General features: G+C 36.9%; 1 protein-coding gene across 7 annotated transcripts in view; it reads right to left on the minus strand.

Annotated features, from left to right (window-relative positions):
• kcnq5a (potassium voltage-gated channel, KQT-like subfamily, member 5a) overlaps positions 1–21,841 on the minus strand; it is a 119,144-nt gene that overhangs the window by 13,631 nt on the left and 83,672 nt on the right. For 5 of the 7 annotated variants that reach the window (XM_058795361.1, XM_058795362.1, XM_058795365.1 and 2 more), the window contains 8 exons: positions 18,925–19,051; positions 16,184–16,359; positions 15,177–15,302; positions 13,917–14,027; positions 12,882–12,977; positions 9,245–9,339; positions 6,538–6,564; positions 44–264 (listed from right to left, as the gene is read on the minus strand). In XM_058795361.1, the coding sequence (XP_058651344.1) occupies positions 44–264; positions 6,538–6,564; positions 9,245–9,339; positions 12,882–12,977; positions 13,917–14,027; positions 15,177–15,302; positions 16,184–16,359; positions 18,925–19,051 (979 nt within the window). Of the gene's footprint in view, positions 1–43; positions 265–6,537; positions 6,565–9,244; positions 9,340–9,545; positions 9,635–12,881; positions 12,978–13,916; positions 14,028–15,176; positions 15,303–16,183; positions 16,360–18,924; positions 19,052–21,841 lie in introns of all 7 variants that reach the window. The other 2 variants (XM_058795363.1, XM_058795367.1) reach the window with 2 other exon arrangements.

The raw sequence follows: 21,841 nt of genomic DNA on the forward strand, positions 1-21,841 counted from the left end.
GTAGAAGTGGAACAACAGCGACCAAATCAAAAAAGCTGTTCACCTTCAGCCGTTGTGCGCGACTGGCTCTTGAGTCTCAGTGATGGCCGGAAGCGTGTGCGGTCATTGAAGCTCCAGCTCTTCTGAACCTTGGCAGGGCTGCTACCCTCAACCCCAACCTCTGTGGCAGGAGAGCGTCGGTCATTCACTGACATCTGTCTGCTCTTCACACTCTGACCGCGAGGACTGGCCATGCGCACACGCTCCCGAAAACTTAACTTTTGACTGCAGGAGAGGAAAGAAGAGGGATGGAAGACGATGGGAAGTGGGAAGGGACAAATAAACAGAGAAACAATTAAACATGGAATGGAAATAAAGATATATTTTACTAAAGTTTGGTTTAATAAAAAACTGTTGTGATGGCTTATTTTGGACCTGCACGTTTCTCTACTAAATTCTTCCAGTTTTTTTGTTGTCACGATTTGGGACCACTTCTTACTTGGAAGCTCTTTCGCCAAAGCCTCAAAAACTGTCCTAAACTTTTCTCAAAAATTGCATCAAAAGACCATCATGCAACACAAACCTCATTCCACGGCTTCCACCAATCAGCAAGCAACATTTTGAACAATGACTCTCTAACCACCCTACTTCTGTTGATACCTTCAATGTGGAGCAGCCTGACAACATTTCCATGTACCTTTCTAAGCCTGATGTAGAGGCCTGGAATATTAACAGTTTATGAGCAGAACAGTTCTATACGTATTCCTTCAAAGACAAAAATTCCATAAGCAGGGGTTCTTAATTCATGCCAGATGTCTACATAGTCAATTAAGCTCATGCTTGGTATTGAGTTTGCATGTGAAAGAGATGTAGTGTAATAGGAGAGTGAAGACATAATGTTAAAAAGGTGACTTACAAGAACATAGAGCCAAATTTCATGCACATGCAACATGCAGGTTAAGACTAATGTGTTAACGCAAACGGAGACGTATACAGTACAGTCAGAGATATCCTTCAAAACTGAACGGAACCTTTGAAACCACTTGATCGGATTATTCCTGCATTACAATGTGGGATGTTGGAAAACTGGTGGCTTGAAGTTTAGAAGCTTTGCATTATTTTATTATTATCACAAATGAGATATTGTATCATATTGGTAATAATATTATGGAGTAATTTCTGCATGTCAGTTAAATCCTTCAGGCAACAGGCAATAGGACCCTCATATTAGACCCTCTGTAGGGTCTGTAAGGTTATCTGAGGTGGCCGTCATCATCCATGCATAAGGTTAGTCAGCATTCACATTGGTCATATTGCTGGAGCAGTGGGGGATGCTGGGTACCTATATTTCCGTGTGGTATACCTCCTGAAGAGCCTCTGTCTATTACTATGACCCTTACTAAGGAAATGAGGAAGACAGATGGCAGATGTGTTAGTTAGACTGTGAGCAGAAACAACCTCCTTAAGTGGAAGAATTATATGTATGCAACAACATCGAAACAGAGACACGACTAGGGGGTAAAAATGAAGCAAAATGTTAAATAAATTGGCATGTTTTTGCAACCAAACATGGTAATATACAGTTTAATTAGCGCTGCACCAAACTACACACACTCACAAGCACATTCACACTAGAAGTATATTAGAAGTAAACAGTGTACAAAACTTGTCTAACAACCAAAGAACTTTGACAAACTTTCTTGGATTTGCTGGTTAATTATAAATTATCGTTCTGTAAATATTTAGTTCCCTTCATTCTCTAACCAGTACAAATGGATTATGTGGATTGTGGATTATACCTAATGTTTTCTTAAAGACTTAAGACTTAATGTTCATCCATTTAAAAGGTTTCACAAGCGGCGCAAAAAGTATTCACAGCTTAGCTGTTTGCTGTAATGCCTTTGCAATTTGAAGGTTAATTTTCCATCACATTTAATGACACATTTGCCACATGCTGTGGGGCTTTTCCAACTGTAAATTACTTCATTTAAGTCTGAGTTCTGATGCTCTGCTCTTCACATATTTAATACGAACCATGCAAACATCCAATTCCAGCACTAATTGAAAGTGAGAGGATTCAAGTAAGAAAAAGCCTTGGGTGCAACCATTATTTACAAGGAATGAGCAATAAGCTCCACCCCTGCTGAAATCACATGGAAGTTACAGTGGGGCAAAAAAGTATTTAGTCAGCCACCAATTGTGCAATTTCTCCCACTTAAAAAGATGAGAGAGGCCTGTAATTTTCATCATAGGTATACTTCAACTATGAGAGACAAAAGGAGAAAAAAATCCAGAAAATCACAATGTACTGTAGGATTTTTAAAGAATTTATTTGCAAATTATGGTGGAAAATAAGTATTTGGTCAATAACAAAATTTAATCTCAATACTTTGTTATATACCCTTTGTTGGCAATGACAGAGGTCAAATGTTTTCTGTAAGTCTTCACACACTGTTGCTGATATTTTGGCCCATTCCTCCATGCAGATCTCCTCTAGAGCAGTAATGTTTTGGGGCTGTCGCTGGGCAACACGGACTTTCAACTCCCTCCAAAGATTTTCGATAGGGTTGAGATCTGGAGACTGGCTAGGCCACTCCAGGACCTTAAAATGCTTCTTACGAAGCCACTCCTTCGTTGCCCGGGCGGTGTGTTTGGGATCATTGTCATGCTGAAAGACCCAGCCACGTTTCATCTTCAATGCCCTTGCTGATGGAAGGAGGTTTTCACTCAAAATCTCACGATACATGGCCCCATTCATTCTTTCGTTTACACGGATCGGTCGTCCTGGTCCCTTTGCAGAAAAACAGCCCCAAAGCATGATGTTTCCACCCCCATGCTTCACAGTAGGTATGGTGTTCTTTGGATGCAACTCAGCATTCTTTCTCCTCCAAACACGACAAGTTGAGTTTTTACCAAAAAGTTCTATTTTGGTTTCATCTGATTCTCCCAATCCTCTTCTGGATCATCCAAATGCTCTCTAGCAAACTTCAGATGGGCCGGACATGTACTGGCTTAAGCAGGGGGACACGTCTGGCACTGCAGGATTTGAGTCCCTGGCGGTGCAGTGTGTTACTGATGGTAGCCTTTGTTACTTTGGTCCCAGCTCTCTGCAGGTCATTCACTAGGTCCCCCCGTGTGGTTCTGGGATTTTTGCTCACAGTTCTTGTGATCATTTTGACCCCACGGGGTGAGATCTTGCGTGGAGCCCCAGATCGAGGGAGATTATCAGTGGTCTTGTATGTCTTCCATTTTCTAATAATTGCTCCCACAGTTGATTTCTTCACACCAAGCTGCTTACCTATTGCAGATTCAGTCTTCCCAGCCTGGTGCAGGTCTACAATTTTGTTTCTGGTGTCCTTTGACAGCTCTTTGGTCTTGGCCATGGTGGAGTTTGGAGTTGGACTGTTTGAGGTTGTGGACAGGTGTCTTTTATACTGATAAGTTCAAGCAGATGCCATTAATACAGGTAACGAGTGGAGGACAGAGGAGCCTCTTAAAGAAGAAGTTACAGGTATGTGAGAGCCAGAAATCTTGCTTGTTTGTAGGTGACCAAATACTTATTTTACCAAGGAATTTACCAATTAATTCTTTAAAAATCCTACAATGTGATTTTCTGGATTTTCTTTCTCATTTTGTCTCTCATAGTTGAGGTATACCTATGATGGAAATTACAGGCCTCTCTCATCTTTTTAAGTGGGAGAACTTGCACAATTGGTGGCTGAATAAATACTTTTTTGCCCCACTGTAAAACACCAAACGTTACCAGCCTGACAGCAAACATCTGACCACACGATGGCCTTGCAGATGCGACAGTCTTTAATGTGTCTAAACATGGTCAAGATCTGTATACAAACATGCAGAGTCCTAAATGTCAACAGCTATGTCTGGAATGGAGTCACTACTTTTTACTGCTATTACCAGTACTCACTGGACCTACGATGAAAGGTATTTAGAAGAGGGTGGGGGTTGTTATCGGGGGTAAAAGATGATGGATAAAAACGTAAAAACACCTTAATGCATTTATGCTGTGATCTTTGCTTTCTCCTGGCTGTAGTAATATTTAACAGTCAATATAAACAATCTCTGAATGGAAAAAGTGCTTCACGTTTCTGTCCATGTAGGTAGACAGAAAAAAGTAGGCCAAAGTACTCATCTATTACAGAAGCAGCTCTGCAAGTGCAAATACACACACACACACACACACACACACACACTTTGGTACAGATGAACACTTGTTCTTAGCAAGTTAGCAAAGTGAAGCTGCTCCACAGCTAAGCTACTATTCTATGACTTTTACTAAATGGTTCTCTGAAATATTTGTTTGGGATTGGTCAATCGTGGCCAATGCAGTGGTGAAACTAAACCATGAAACTATGTATTTGTCAATTGTCCAAAACAAAATACTGGTGCTACTTTCATGTCTCAGGCATCACCCTGTGCTTTCTCTCTAGAATAGTATATTTATATATTAAAATATAATTATTAATATTAATTCATGTACATAAATATATTTTTAAATATGCTTGTTGAATCACTAATATAATTCTGTATTACATTAATAATATAATTAACAATAGCAATATCTGGATTAAATCACGCTACTATTCAAAAGATTTTTTTATATATTTAAAAGAAGACTCTTATGTTGGCTGCATTTATTTAATAAAAATACATTACAAAATAGTAATACTGTGAACTATTATTAAAATATATATAAAAAAAAAACACTAAAAAATTAAAATGAATTTTATTCCTGTGATGGAAAACCTAAATTTTCAGCAGAAATTACTCCAGTATTCATCGTCACATGATCCTTCAGAAATCATTCTAATATACTGATTAATATTATACTATATATATATATATATATATATATATATATATATATATATATATATATATATATATATATATATATATATATATATATATAGGGCTCAGTTAATATTATCATGACACTTAATATTTTTGTTAAACTCATTATTTTTTCAGGATTATTTGATGAATAGAAAGTTAAAAAGAACAGCCTTTATCTGAAATTTAAACAAATGTAAACATTTACATGTCTTTACTGCAACTTTTAATCAATTTAATGCATCCTTGCTGAATAAAAATATTATCTTACTGATTATAATGTACAAGCAATATATATATAAAAAAGAAATTAAATCAATATTTAACAAATTATATGTAGCCTTGTTATAAGAGACATGTTATACAGATAGCTTCACATTGGCATCCTGATCATCCTGTCTTGGTTTATTCTGTGATAATTAGCAAATATCAAACATAATATAGCTACTACTTCAACTAAATAAAAAATCAGTGGGAGTGAATGATAAAGCAAGACATGTAACATGCCATGACTGAATGTACTTAATTCTTCTCTCTATTTTTATTGATGCCATGGAAGCTAAAACACAATAAATACTTAAATAAAGGTGCCATAGAATGCATTGTTACAATATTTTAAATTGTTCTCTGATATCTACATAGAAGTTATGTGGCTTAGGTAAGGGCAAAAATTCTCCAGAAACGATTTTACATGTGCATTTACAACCCTAGGAATTCTCCCTAGAATGAAATGGTCTGTTATTGGCTTATTTGGAAGGGTCATGAATAATAATGTTGAGCTCTGCTATGACTGGCTCTTTCACAGTACGGCTCATTTCAGTAGCTCACAGCAGGAAGGAAACACGGGCAGGAAAATATACATTTCAATACTTTCTCTCGCAGTTATATCATCAGGTAATTATACTGTATATAAAATGCGGCCAACAGGGAGCCGCTATTAATATGTGGGGCACTGAAACTGCTTTCGAATGCACGATCGCTTTTTACTTTCAGATTCGCAATCGCACAAACTCTGTTTATACTATGGAGTGGCAGTACTTACCAGACATTTTACAAGATCAGATGCTTGTCAGTGGTGCTCAGGATATGTAAATCATTCGCCATCATCCTCAGTCATCTCTCCTTACTCTGTTTATGTGGTAAGTGAAATCTTATGTACTGTAATGTAACAGGCTACCGCTAGCAAGGAGCTAACCAAGTCCCTTTAGTGGCTCGCGTTATTTTATTAGAACACGTTATTTGCTTTCCGTGCCTTTCTGAATACAGACACCAATCCTTCCCTGCACTTCACATCCCCTGTACAGCCTGGAACATAACATTTATTTCCATGATCTGCCATTTTTGCTGTTGTCCTTGCTTGTTTCTTCACTATACCTGCAGAACTTCTGATGGTTCAGCTGGCGGCTGGCATAGAACATGGGCGGGTATATGCAAATGTTGGGGGCGAAACTATTAGTGATCCCGACTGTTACGTCACAGTCTGTGTTATGTTCTGATTCGCCTATTTTTCAGTGGTCTTTTGCATTCACAAGATTTACATAAGGAGGAAACAATGGTGTTTGAGGCTCACGGTATGTCATTTCCATGTACAGAACTCTTATTATTCAACTATGCCAAGGTAAATACAGTTTTCCATTCTATGTCACCTTTAAATGAGTAAAACATTCCAGACACTAGGAGGATGTAGATAGGAGAACAACAAACCTGCTGATGGTTTCCCCCTGGTCTTTCCTTCAGGTGTTAGTTAAAAACATAGAGAGAAAAGAGGCAGGATATTAACACTTCACATGACCGACAGAAACTAATAAGGAGACTACAGAAGAGACACAGATGCCTCTGAAATATACTAAGTGTTTCACTGTAGGAATGACACACCAATATATTTCACTGTGTCATACAAATTATAGTTTAAATGTTAAAAAAGGAAATTAAACAAATATACCTCAACACACACATACATTAAGAGTAGGAAGAAATAGAGAGTCTTTTTTAAGACAGGCAGCAAGCAAGCAGGCATGCAAGCAAGCTATGAGCAATGCACAGTCAAGCTGACTAAGACAAGCGCTAGCAGAAGAGGGACAGCCGTGTTATCGAGGGCTGCTCTGTGTGTAATTACTCCAGAATTGGGGAATTGCCTGAATATAGCAGTACACCCATTTGTCAGAGTATTGTCATGTGTCTGTCTTCAGGTGTCTGTCTACAAACTGTCCTGGCTTCTGTTCAGTTTGATTTATCTGTTCTGGGCAACGTAGGGGAAATTTCAGTTAGCCACAGCATATGCATGAGGAAGCAGGTGTGAGGCTGTGGCTCTCATCCAAACGGAAACTTTAAGGCTTCAGTTATACAGAAGACTTGTTTTAACTGTCAAAACCTGAGGGTTGTGAGGTATTTCAGTAACTGTACACTGTACATCATTACATATTATTTTGGGGAACTTGGAATATTTGTTCTCTTACCGAATTACATTTCCAAGGGCAAATCACAATTTTTAAATTCTCATACTCATTTAGCCTTCCAAAGAACAAAGTAAATATTTTGCAGAACATAATGACCCAATTATTTGATCTTTTTTTGTGCATCTTACAGAGCTAGAGCCATTCAAATTACACTCGCACAAACTTTACAGCTAATAAAATGAATTTCATGGCAATTAACCTCCACTACAGTTTACTATTGTTTGTCCTCATGAAGAGATTTTTCATCAGTCACCAACAGTCTTTGACCTACAAATATATGTTCTAATTCTAGCTATTCTCAGGAATGAACAACTTGATTTGAGTATGAACACATTTTAATAATGTTCCAGCATCAAAGAATTATAAAACCATATGATGCTGCATTTAAAGTTTAACCATTTTGACTAATGTACAATTCTTTATTTATTTAGTAAGTGAAAATTTAAGTTGGGTTTGTATCAAAGAAATGGTTTTATTTGTTTTACATATCCTTATTTTGTTCGTTTCAACAACCTATGTAAGCTGTTTCCACCACAGAATAAAATTTCTAACAAAACTGATTTTACGACAATGATTTAAGTTTACAACTTGCAATTTAGACTGTGTTCTTAGAATTGCAAGTTTATAAAACACAATTCTGACTTTATCACAATTATCAGTGTAAATTTCACAATTTTGAGGTCCCTCTTAAAGTGTCCCTATTACGGATTTTTGAAAATTACCTCTCACGCAGCTCTAAGCGAATGAAAACATCCTGCAAAGTTTTAAATCTGAAAGTGCACCCGTGTATAGAGTTATTGTGTCTCAAAATAAATGTTGTTGACATCAACATGAAACGTTAGCATATTGCCCGCCCACTTGGTGTTTTCGAGTTGGTCTGAATGAAAATGCTAATTCATTCTTTGCCACTAGGTGCCTTTTGGTGCGGTAAAAATAGCGGTTTCCCCGGTAACGCTGTACACAAAGCAGCACTGTACTCACAAATGCTGCTTATCTGGAATTAGAGGCATGATGAAATGGAAATGAAATCGACCAACTGGACCAATCACTGCAGATTTGCGTCACGCAAAGGAGGGGTTTGGAAAAATTAATCGTTGAGCGAATCATTTGGGAGTCACTGAGCAAGTAAGGTAAAAAATAAATGCATATTATAAGAAAATGAAAGTGTTTTTTGACCTTGCATGCATGTCAACCTGTTGTTAGGGACTCCCAAAACCAAAATATTAACCTTTCATTACCCATAATAGGGGTACTTTAAAAGAGATATAAACTCCAAGATATATATATATATATATAGGAATGTGAGCTAAACTCAAAATTATGAGGAAAAAAAATCAGAATTGTGAAATATATGCTCAAAGACTGAATTTTGAGATACAAACTTGCAATTCTGGAAAAAAATGTAAAGTGTAAAAGAGTAAGACAGTGTAAGTGTAAAATGTTATCTTAAAACTGCAGACGTAAACTTATATTTGCAAGAAATAAAATAAAAAATGTGTTATAAGTCTGAATTGCAAGATAAAACTTGCACTTCTGAGAAAAAAAGTCAGAATTGCGAGATATAATCTAGGAATTGTAAGAAATAAGTCAGATTTGTGAGATAAAAAGTGAGAATTTTATTGTTATCATTATTCAGTAGCAATTCATGGATGTTTTAGGGAAGATACTTTGACATTTAACAGTACAATTTTGACAAAGTATCCATACTTGGGTATAATTTATAATATATAATGTACTTTTGACATCTGGCCATATGCGTATTTTCAGTGACCTAATGAGGATTTAAATAAGCAAGGATATCTACAGACTATGGTAGGGCACAGAAGAGATGATTATGCTTAGGAAGAGATACAGATAGAGGGAAAACAGAGTTTGTTTGCCGAGGGAAGTGGGAAAATGAGAGCTACAGAAGCACTGACACCAAATACGACACCAGCTGCCAGAGTTGTACCTACTTTGTAGGGCTGCAGGTATGCAACGCCTTCAAATGAGGCTTCCAGGTAGCAATGGAAACCGAGTTCTCATCAGCCGCATAGCTACGCCACACACACTACGTGCAGAATATACAAAACCAGGAAAATAGGGAGGGAAATGAGGAGAGTAGAAAATAAAAAGAGAAATATACAAGGCCAGGAAAAAAGCAGGGATTAAAAAAAAAAAAGAAAAAAGGAGAACAACAAAAGAAAAAAAAAAAAAGATTAGTAACAACCGGTTCATGTAAGCGCTCTTCCATCAGTTCACTGCATTGATACATGCCTTTGAGGAGGGAGAACACTTTTATAGAACAGCCATGTGGCACTCAGGTATGTTCTGGAGAGGTCTGTGGAGTAGAGACGCCACGCAGCCTGGTGCAGGAGACAGACACACACACAGACGGGGACATGGGTGGAGAAAGACAATAGCATGGTGAGGGAACAGCCAGTGAATCACTGATTGGGCTCAAGACATTTCTTCAAACCGATGCTTCCATTTTGTGACAAATGATGTAAGTTTTGAGCAATGCTGGAAAAAATGTTAGCCTATGTATTTTGAGGACCAAAAGTCTGAGACCAATAGTGAAAATGCTTTTTAAAAATAAGATTATCTGCATAACAATGTGAGTAAAATGTTAAAAATGAATTCATTATTAGAAATAATGCAGGACTTAAGCTGCATGACCTTCACAAAACCTGATAATTATGTTTTCCAGCATGATCTGAGAATGATCCAAAGAGCCTCTTGAGGAAGTAAGAACATCTGACCGTCTGTCCAAATAGTCACATGATGTCTCTAATTTATTAAATATTTCTTATTTGTGTAATAATGTTTCATTTTTTGCATTTTTTTTAAGGTTTAAATTGAAGTATACTTTAAATTCCAGATTTTCCGACAATGTCTTAGATTTTGGATCCCACTGTAATTCAAGAGGATTTGGGTGTTTTTCACACATCAACCATGTCCAAATATGAGAGCAGATCAGTGTTGAACAAATGTCTTGATGTTTGGGTGGCACATACAACATCAAAACAGCCAAAAGAACTTAAAAGTGATGCGGTGAATGAAAAGAGGAATACATTTATCCAGTGAAAAGTGTTTATATATAAAAAGGTGTTTATAAAGCACAAACTTTTAAAAATAAAAGCAAAAAGTGTTTGTGGCCTCGTATGTTTTAATTTAAGGGTTTTCTGTTTGGCCATTTGGCACTTACATAGTACTACCCATTATTTCAATCTAAATACTATTCTATAATTAATACTTTTATGAGTATTTGACCACACAGATGTTGTTGTAGGATATATGAACCCCTGCTTGCATTTAACTTCTGATTTTGCAATGTATATGGTATAACAACGAAATAGCATTTTATTCATTGGTAATAGCCTGAATTGTAAAAAGTGGGCTATGCATACTAGAATGAAGCAAGCCTTGAATGTGAATTTACTAAAACAAAGTAATTCTTTTTTTTTTTTTTCTAAATTATTCAATATACTGAATGACGCCAGCAGAAATGGAAAGTGATTGCTAGGGAAGAACAAGTCATTCTGATTAAAAACTACAAACAAAAGCAACAAAACGAATAATGTGCACTAATGAATCATTCATAATAAGGTACATGCATTAAGAAAGTCAACAGGGTCATTTTTATTTCATGTTGACTTGTAATAATGTGATAATGGATAAGGTTTTATGAATCAAGATGTAAAATTGCTTTAAAAAAACATCAGAAAGAAACAGAAGACGTGTTATGAGGAGAAAAACATCAGAAGGATGAAAGACTGAAGATGGGGCTCTCAAATTGTGTGACGCAGCAGTGAGGAGGGAGGGCATATTTTCCATCATTCTCTACAAAAATGTCAGTAAAAGAGAAAAACGGCAATCGTAACATGCAGGAAAGAATCCGGACCCAGACATAGCTGAGAGTCATACTCCACAGATCATAATTAAGATATATATTCCTGGGTTATATAAAGACCTGAAGTGATTTAAGGGAGGTGAGAGATAATGCACCAATGCAGTCCCTGCAACATTACATCTTAAACAACACAGCATGGTTAAAATACACATTATTGACAACAGTTATTAAAGCTGGATGGTTGGATGCCCGCTGAAAGGCCTTTGGAAAAAGTAAAGAAAATTAAAAACAGGGTTAAGACAGGAAGAGAGACAACATAAACATAAGGACCGATGAATATATGAGACATTCTCTGTCTGCAATATCAGAAAACAACCTGGAGAAAGAAAAGGGGTCATGGTGGTTAAAATAGTTGGGAAATGCATGTGGGTTTTCAACAGCAGCCAAAAGGAAGTAACTCATTTCTATAATATTACAGGACCTCAATGTTTTGTAGGTGTGTGTTTGTGTGTGTGTGTACATTTTCCTGGAGTAAATCTGTTTCTTCTGCTAGAGGAGAGGGATGCACCGTCCATTAGGAAGAGCTATAGTCCTCAGGGAGGCCCTTGCTCAGAATTCCTTCCATGGAAACACATCATAAATATCTGCAAGTGTTTCCTTTGGCTCTGACGGAAGATAATAGTCCTCATGTAATCAATGCCTGTGGTATTGTTCGCTTTCTCTTCTTTCATTAAAAAATGAACATGGTTCACTCCAAAAACAATCTTTATTAATCAGCTTGTATCTAAATAATATCTAAACCTATACCATAACATATTTATTTGAAAGGCAAAATTTTATAAGATGTACAATTATTATTATTATTCACTTTATTATTATTATAAAAAAATGTTTAGATGTTTTAACTGGAAAAGAAGACAAATAAACTGATTTTACAATTAATAGTTAATTCAAAATTATCAATATTAATTATTAATTTAAAATAATAACAAATTAAAATATAAATTATTTATATTAAATATGAATTTAGTATCACAATTATTAAGATTATTATTCAGTTCAAACCACTGTTGTTTTAGTATCATTTAGATAATATTATCATTTTTGTTAATATTGTGAATTAATTTTATTTTCATATTTTCTTGAGTTCATGTTAACCTTAGTTTTTGTTGAGTGTTTAGTCATTTCTATTAGTTTTTGATGAGTGTTTAGTCATTCCTATTAGTTTTTGTTGTATTTAAATGTGCCTATACAGTGTTTATTTTTTCAGTTTTAGTTATTTTAGTACAATAGGAAAAATGGGAAATAAGTTTGTTTTTTTATATTTACATTTATTTCAGTTAATATTTATTTCAAGTAACATTCTACTTTTTTCTTTCTTTTTTAGTTTCTGACTTATTTAACTATAATAACTCTGATTTAAAATGACACTATCAGGGAAGAATTCCACTGTCTTATAAATGTCCCATTATAAAACTGGCAGGTATGAAACTAATTTGATATTAACAAATGGGATATTAACTGTGTGCAGTGCAAGTGCATATTGAAGTGAATCTGATCTTTGAGGATGAGAATCAGAACAGGGCAAATCATACATACAGAAGAAATGCTTAAGTACTTCAGATTCCTTAAAAACCACCAATTATGAAATATGAAAGGATTTGAGCATTAAGCATTCTTTGTTTTAAATTCTAATGAGGCAACATGTGTTGAGTTCTGAATGTCTGACTGATCGAGTTTTTGAGATAGGATGAGCTTACCTGTATGAGGCTGGCTGCTGGGTTTCTCCTCTTTTCAAAGTGCTTCTGTCTGTGCTGCTCTTGGACCTTCAGAGCAAAGCCAGAGCCAAGAATACCCTACACCCACATCCACCCACAGAAAGAAAACAAACGCACCCTATTACTAAGGTTGAATCCGCTGATTTGGACTAAGAGAGACTGCGAGTGTGCAGGACACGTTTGTGAGCAGAGTTACAGATCACTTGACGAGAATGAGTCAGACAGGCCTCTGAGGGGCTTTACAGCCACACATACTGTGCGTTCTCAAACACATCATAAAAATCATCACAGTACAAACACTCTGCCTGAGCTAACAAAAATGGTTTTAGTGATTTCAAGTTTCATCCTAAAAGACCACAAACCCCTCATCTCTCGTAAGTGAGATCACTTAAGAGGTCAGGATAAGAAGGCATAACCTAATGCTTAAAGTTACAGTATATCTCATTTGTTCATCTGCCGTCATTTACTCACACTGAAGTTGTTCCAAAACTGTATGGGTTTCTTTCTTCTGCTGAACACAAAATAAGATATTTTGAGGAACAACGGTAGCAGCTGCTGGTCCCCATTGACTTCCATAGTTATTTCCATACTATGAAAATCTTTTTTTCCCTACTGTGTCAAATATATGCAAGAGAAACAGCTTATTCAATGTGAATTGTAGGGTGGGACTTGATTTTTACAAAGAATTGTACATTGACTTCATGGTGACTATACATTTTTGCACACATGATGTCAGAAGACTTGGAATTTAGTGCACGAGTCATGATTACTTCAATGATGTTTTTATGGCGTTTTATATGGAAGAAAAAATAATTCTTCAAAAAAAGAAAGCAATCATCATCATGTTTGGGACAACATGAGGTTGAGTAAATGCAGACAGAATTTTCATTTTTGAGTATAATATAGCTTTAACTTCTATTTTTCATAAATCCATTGTTATGTAAAACAATATTTACCCCAATCTATTCTAATGTCAGAAGAATGTGAGTCACGCTGTACATGGTTGGAGCTACTCACAGCAGGCAAAGCGAAGAACGAGATGCCCAGCAAAGCAAACCCTGCAGACAGAAGCCGCCCAGTCCAGGTCTGTGGAGTCTTATCACCGTATCCAATGGTGGTGAGCGTGATCTGAAGAAAAATGTGAGAATATGAAGGGTCAACCTTTTTTTATATGTTTACAAGACTAGGGTCATATTGCTAAAGACTTTCCACAAACAGACAGCATTGAATTATGTGTCTGGTTGCAGGACCGCAGTGTACTTTAACACTCCACATATCACCTTCACTCATGTATGTAGGAGGAATAGTAGCCTCTACACACTCTGACTCTACGTGATGGCCAAACATAGATCGAATCCTGGCAAGGGTGCATTGGAAAGTCAGAGGCCTCTAAACATGCAGTCAATTCTGTCTATTTATGCCATGTTAAACACCCATAAACACCAATCTGCGTTCTAAAGTTACGGCCACACAGATGCACGGTATTAGATCCATCTTTCAGCAAGAGAAATACTTTGGTGGCTCGTCAAAAAAAAAAAAAGGATCAGTCTAACATCTCACACTCATTTCCACACTCATAAGTGAGCGCTTTGGATTCTTGCAGGCAGGGGATACTTAAACAAAGGCCCGGCCAAAGCAAATTCAACACATCCAGTAAAAGTGAGTGCATTTGTCAAATGCACAGAGCACTGCGGCCTTTCACAGTGCTTTGAGGCAAAGACTAGGTGTGTGGGAGCTCACACACAAAGCCAGACTCCCGTTCTCCTGTTTTCCTCCACGGAAGCCTGCCTGTCAGCTCCAGACACTGGCTTGGGCTCAACCCAGTGTAAATACCGTGTGGCAGCATAATATTGGCTCACTGCTGGTTTGTCTCTGCATCTGAGCTCTACAGCAGAAGGCCATACCCTCAACTGACCTCACATCTCCTCGAAACAGCTCTGTTTGTGCTTGGTAGGAGCAGGAAATTACATGCATTGATTTGTTAAGTCAGCTGGTGAGGAACCATGACCAGTCCTGCTGTGTGTACCACAACAACTAAACTCTGTCAAGGCCTAGGGTTGTAACTCACTTATCGATTAATGAATGAAATACAGTGAAATACTGACAATGTGTATTACTGAGCATCCTAAAACCAGACAGTGGGGGATGGATTGATTGTATATAGATGTGAAAAAAGGGATTTTGTATACATTTAAAGGAAAATGTGCACAAATACTGAAAGGGGTTGAGGAAGAGCGTAAGGATGGCGTTTAAGGAAGGCATTTAAGGTAGACTTACCGTACCCCACCAAAGAGCATCTGCATAGGTGGCGAACTGTTTGTTAAACTCTTTCTCCACCAAGTAGACCAAGAACGATGAAAAGATCAGCACCAAGAAGCCAATGTACCAGGCGGTCACAAGCTCCTGAAACAAACATCACAATATAAAACATCCAATAAATTAAAGTCATATCTACAAAAAAAAAAAAATTTCCTGTAGAAACAACAGCTTGGACCAGCCTAAGATGGCTTGCTGGTCTCTTGCTGGTCTGTTGGCTGGTTTTATATGGGTTTTGGGCTCATGTCAGCTGGTCACGCTGGGGGACTAGTTTGGTGACCAGCTAAAGGTTGGGAGATCAGTTTAAACCGGATAAAACCCGCATGGCCAGGTTGTAAAACCAGCTAGATCAATAGAGAAACTGCAAAAATAACAAAAATATTTTTTATTATTATTATTTTTTTTCTATAAAACTGCACTGGAACACTGTTTATTGTAAAAAGTGCTATGCAGATAAACTTATTTCGAATTACATAAAATTCATAAAATGTTTTAGAATTTAAAAATGTTCTGCTGTTTTCTGGTTTTAAAGAGGTTGTCAGGTTGGAAATCAGCTGGCTAGGAGGAAAACCAGAGGGGCCAGGTTGGGAGACCAGCTAAACCAGACTAAACTAGCAAAGACCAGTGAAACAAGCTGGTTTAAGCTGTTTTTTTCAGTTTGATCAGGGATGTCAGGAAAATGCAAATGCTTAAGTCTGAAAGGAGATAGAAATAAGTAACACTGCTATTATATCGACCACAATGATTCATTGCGGGGACCCCTAATCTCTCCACTAAATGGTGGGTAACTGAGGACTGAGGAAGCGTGTGGTTTGGCTGCAGCCTGTGGATGAAGTTTCAGTCCAAGCGGTGCTGGAAAAAGAGGTTGATTGTGGGGTCACATGTCTGCCTTGACATGAAAACTCACACGCAATGTCATGACCTGAGCTCATTTACTCATTTTTGCCCTTAAATAGTATTCAGTATACCTTGCTGTGAGCGTAGACTACAGATCCAAGCAGTTTCCAGGTACCGCCTCGCCTGTCCATACGCACCATGCGCAGGATTTGCAAAAAACGCAGACTGCGAAGTGCAGACGTGGCAAAAATATTGCCCTGGCTACCAGCTGAAACCACTGCGATGGACGCAATGAGCACAATAATGTCTGAAACACAAACACAGGAGACAGGGATAATTTGTATGTTTACACCAACAGAGCAATAGAAATACTTTAATTGACTTATTAAAAATAATTATAGCAGTTGGCCATTTAGGAGATGGAATCAGTGACTCATAGTCCGCTTTATCTCCCAATATCAATATCACTTAACTTTGGCATCACTAATCCAACTTCAACAAGGACTAAGACCACCCAGCCATATCAAGAGCACTTGAGCCCATCTACCTATAAACTAAGCTTGCTGTTGTTCTCTAAGACATCAGGAACAGAGATATTTAAAAAAAAAAAAAAAAATTAGGCTGTTTCACTTGCTGTTATGTCTTTCTCCCGGAGGTCAGAGACAGAGAGAGGGGCCAAGAGAGAGCAGAGAAGCCACAGCCTTACAGAACAGCATATCTAATCCTTCGCTGCACACAGAAAAACCTCTCCAGCTCCCAGCGTGTCTTAACCAGGGATAATATTGTTCTTTACTCAAATCACCTCCGTCATATTTTCCTGCTGAATGTTACACTTGAGGTTTGAAATAAGAATGTTCTTGTGTCACACATGCTGAAGGTGGCCTCCTAAAAGTCTGTTATTTGAAATTCGAATCCCACAACCTTTGAAGGTTGCTACAAGGTGAAAATGGAACATTGAAGAACATGAGCAAATGGAAATGAGGGCAGCAGATTTGTGGTACTTGTGAACAAAAGCCATACTACAAGTAAAATGAAAGTTACCAGTAGAGAAAGGAAAGGTACAATTTTCTTTTTTTTTCTCTCCCCCTTCTTTATTTTGCTGTAAAAGTTGCTTTGGAACAATGTGTGTCGTAAAAAAACAAAAAAAACAATTTGTAAATAAACTAATTGATCACAATCTTAATAAAAATGTTTTATAACCAAACTTTCAGCTCAAAGTTTTCAATATTTTATAATTGACTTTCATATATGACAGTATATGACATATCCTTGTTTAAAGCTACAGATCTCAGATTGCGTTCAATGTAAAACATTTTTATTTAGACCACAAAAAGTTCAAAAATTTGAACTGTAAAGTGCAGTAAAGTGATTTAGAATGTTACATAAATGTTCTGTAATATCATATTTTAATGTTAATTATTAAAATAATTTTCTGAAGGACTTAAAATTCAGCTTTGCCATCACAGGACAACATTACATTTCTACACATGTGACCCTGGACGACAAAACCAGTTTTAAGTGTAAATTTTTCAAAATTGAGATTTGCTGACTAAATAAGCTTTTCATTGATGTGTGGTTTGTTAGGATCGGACAATATTTGACCGAGATACAACTATTTGAAAATCTGGAATCTGAGGGTGCAAAAAAATATAAATATTGAGAAAATTACCTTTAAAGTTGTCCAAATGAAGTTCTTAGCAATGCATATTACTAATCAAAAATTAAGTTTTGATACATTTACAGTAAGAAATTTACAAGATATCTTCATGGAACATGATCTTTACTTAATATCCTAATGATTTTTAGCATAAAAGAAAAATCTTGACCCATACATTGTATTTTTGGCTATTGCTGCAAATATACCCCAGCGACTTAAGACTGGTTTTGTGGTCCAGGGTCACATATATTAAAATAGATAACATTGTAAATTGTAATAATATAGCACAATATTGTTTTTATTGATAAGAGCCTTCTTTCAAAAACATTTTTAAAAATTCCCAAACTTTTGAAACAGTAGTGTAAACACATTGTTTTGATGCAAATGTATTCTTGTTTCACAAATCTTTATTTTATTTACTTGTTTATTTTATTTTTTTCAATTAATTCAATTCAATTTAACAAGGTGAGCTTACTGTAGGTTAATCAGGTTACTTTTGACAGGCCAAAAAAGTAGTTTTCCAGAATTTGTCTCAATTAATTAGTTGTGCAAACATTTTAAATCACCGAAATGGTTTAATAGTTGCTATGTTGCCATGCAAAAGTGCTACATGAAGTCGAAGATGAATGTATTTATATTAGTTAACATGAAGATGGAATAATAGTGGATGTGGTCACATAAAGACGGTGTGCTTCATTAAGAGTCAGCAAGTGTATGCATATAATATGCAAAGACCTTTACACAATTTCTAATGGGACATGCCAAATAAATGTGTTGAGCAGGAAGGGGAAATTGTTTCCTTTTTCTCTCTGTTTCATAATTCAGAGTTAGTCTCAGCGCTGATGGGATGCTGATGGAACTCAGCCTCCTAATGAATGGAGATGAGGTTCAGTGCATGACACACAACACACTGATATATTCACACTGGAGCCTAAATTACCCTCATACAACACAACACCACATACACCAATAAATATAAATAGCACTGGTTAGTTATTGCCTGTAATCCCTTATTGTCTGCTTTTCCTCATGAGGGAATTACAAGAGAACTCTCACAGTCATTATGTATGTTTGAGTCAGTCATCGATCTGGGGCAGAGGTGCTATCATTAGCCCATCGAGCATCCGTCAGCATCCACACCAATACAGCAGATCCATCACCCTCTACAAACACACGTATGGAGAGCACACTCAAAGAACGCGTTTTTTATCCTACCGATGACACAGAATGGTTTTCTTGCAAAGCGCAGTCGTCCTTGCCATCCCCTGTAGCGACAGCAGCATCCAGCCGACCAGATGCGAATGATGTACTCCAGACCGAACACAACGATCATCACAAACTCCTGCAAAACAAAAATACACACAAACACCTTTCATGACATCAGGTGCACCACTTAATATATGGAAACTAATTAAAGCTATCTCACCAAAAAAAATTGCTTATTGTTATTTTCTGTAAAGTTAGGCATGAATGTATTACATACAGCATTGTGCAAGTTACTTCCAAACTGTAATACATTATAGATTACTTGTTACTATTATTTAAAAGTAATTCCTTACCTTACAATATTACTGACTCAGAATTGTAATGCGTTACATGACTCCTGTATTACTTTTGAGTTACTTTTACCAAAATAACTACAGAAGTAGAACATTATAAAATGACAAAATGTACTGCAGAGCATTTTACATCCAGTAGAGGGCCATATGGTGTAGCATGACTGTGGGCTATCCAGGCTACTAACAATATAACTTCTAAATGGCAAAGTGAAGGCTCAAGACAATGCGAGAAAGGATCTGGCAATATCTGTGAATAGCTTGGGTCTATTCATATTAGACACAACAGGACTATATGTAAACTCTAATGCCATGACAAGTTGCACATTTTTTCTTTTCTTATTGTTGCCATTATTTTATTCTCTTTGAATTCAAGAGGTTCACTGACAAACTCGAAGTATTCTGCCATCTTCACCCATTAGCCGCTTTTCCACTGGCCAGTGCGAGCCGGGCGGGGCTAATAGCCTCGGACCTCGAGCACAGAGGCCGAAATCATGCCGCGTTTCCACTGTCGGGCCAGTAGCCTTGCGGCACTCCTGTAAAACCCGCCCTAAACACGCCTTCACTGGACTACGTCACACAATACAAAGTTCCACCAGCGAGAGGGAGATAAATGAAATGAATCGCTAAACAAATATATCAGAAGCTGTCATTTAGTCTTTATTTACAAACTTGGACACCACACGCGGCTACTGACTGACTACGAACAGGAAATAGAACTTATTTCGGCATTTTTGATTTGTTAATGTCTCGCGGTCTTGCAGTTTTTTTTTTTCTTTGAACAATTAAATTTTGGGCTAAAAGTATGTTGTAATGCAAGGTTACTGAACATGTACCGAGTAAAATATTACTGAAAATTGATTAGTAATGCCTTACACTACTGCGTTACAGCAAAAAGTAATCCGTTACTGTAATGCATTACTTTTGCAACGCGTTACTCCCAACACTGATTACATATGTATATACTTTAAATACTGTACACACACACACACACCCTGATACACCACAGGAGGCCTAGCTACTGTAACACAATTAACCTCTCAGCTAATCCATCATTGCCACATTCCTGGTGCCTGCTAATTGCAGTGTTAGATAAACCCCAGTTGAGTTCACAGAGGGTTTCACCTGAAAAACATCTGTCTGCATGCATAGAGTTTATAACACTGCTCCGCTCCCAGAGAAACACCACACATTTACATTAAACTGCTCGCTGATTCTCATTGGGCTTACAATCTGGTCATCAGTTGAAACTTTCATGCTTTCATGCTTTTGGATCACCTGGCACAAACTCTTAAGTAGTGGGGAAGAAAAACAATAATAAACAGAAATAAACTGGTAAGAAAGCAAGTAAGTGAGTCAGTCAATAAACAAACATGTTTCTTAAAATGCTTGAAATAATCTGAAATTAAATAAATAAAAAATTGTATTAAATAAACAAAAATAAGCTTTGAAGAAGACGTCTGGCTTTAATATTGCCTGGTTTTTAAATGCTTTCAGAAATAATTCTAATCTAATAAATAAATCTAATGGGTTGATAAATATTAACGTCAAAGATTTATATTATATTTATAATATATTTAGTAATGTTTATTTAATATATACTCTTTAATATTTATGTAAATATGAATAATACTCTATTTATTCATATTTACATTTCGCTTTTCATTTATATTTGAATTTCTTATATATAAATATATATATATTATATTCTCTATATGAAATCTTGAATTTAGTTTTAGGGTAAGTGGCTTTTGTTTTTCAATTCATTAAATAGAAAGAGAAAATCAAATCAAATTTGTGTTAGGAAAATTCTCTGATGGAATTCAATGTGAAATTGTCGCTGTTTTATAAACTAAATGACAGTTCATTTGTTGATGATGATGTTGATAATATTTGTCTGAATATCAAGTCCTCTTTGCAGCTGTTGATGGACTAATCAACCTTTTCCCGGGTCATATATCACGTTTGCCCCATCTCTGAGGGGTAAGAGGCCTGGGATAGGCTTTTAAACTGTCCTGTCCTGATCCACTGTGACAGCCGGGCTGGGCTTCCCACGGCTTGACACAACACTGTTTGCTTATCCTGAGCACTATCTGATACTGGAGGCTGTGCAGGTCCTGCTTTCCCACCAGTGGGGTAGACGCCATCCTCTCCTGCTTTCAGGTCAGCTCAGAGTCTCTGAACGTCTCTCAATACAGCCTCTTTAACTGAAACAGAAACACCTTGGCCCGCTCCACCAAGCGTCCGGTGGGACTGAGGTGCTCAATCACTAAAAGAACCGTGCTGCTTTCTGCTGTCATCTGAGAGGATCCCATCCACCAGTAAAACATCTCAGTGAAAGGATGAAACCAGCCCAGCATAATACAACACATATCAAATGGCCTAATCCAAGTGATCGTCTTTTAACGTTTTTGAAGGGATCTTTGAACACCAGACCAGAGAGAAACACTGAGACCTTGTTTTGAGACTTAAAGTCAACAACAAATCAAAATTGAACTTCGCTGACCCTACAACTTTAAGACCCAAAAGAATGATAACTATAACAATAACTTTCCAACACTATTATTCCTCTGTGC

Source organism: Onychostoma macrolepis, chromosome 13 (assembly GCF_012432095.1).
Source record: "Onychostoma macrolepis isolate SWU-2019 chromosome 13, ASM1243209v1, whole genome shotgun sequence".
NCBI lineage: Eukaryota > Metazoa > Chordata > Actinopteri > Cypriniformes > Cyprinidae > Onychostoma > Onychostoma macrolepis.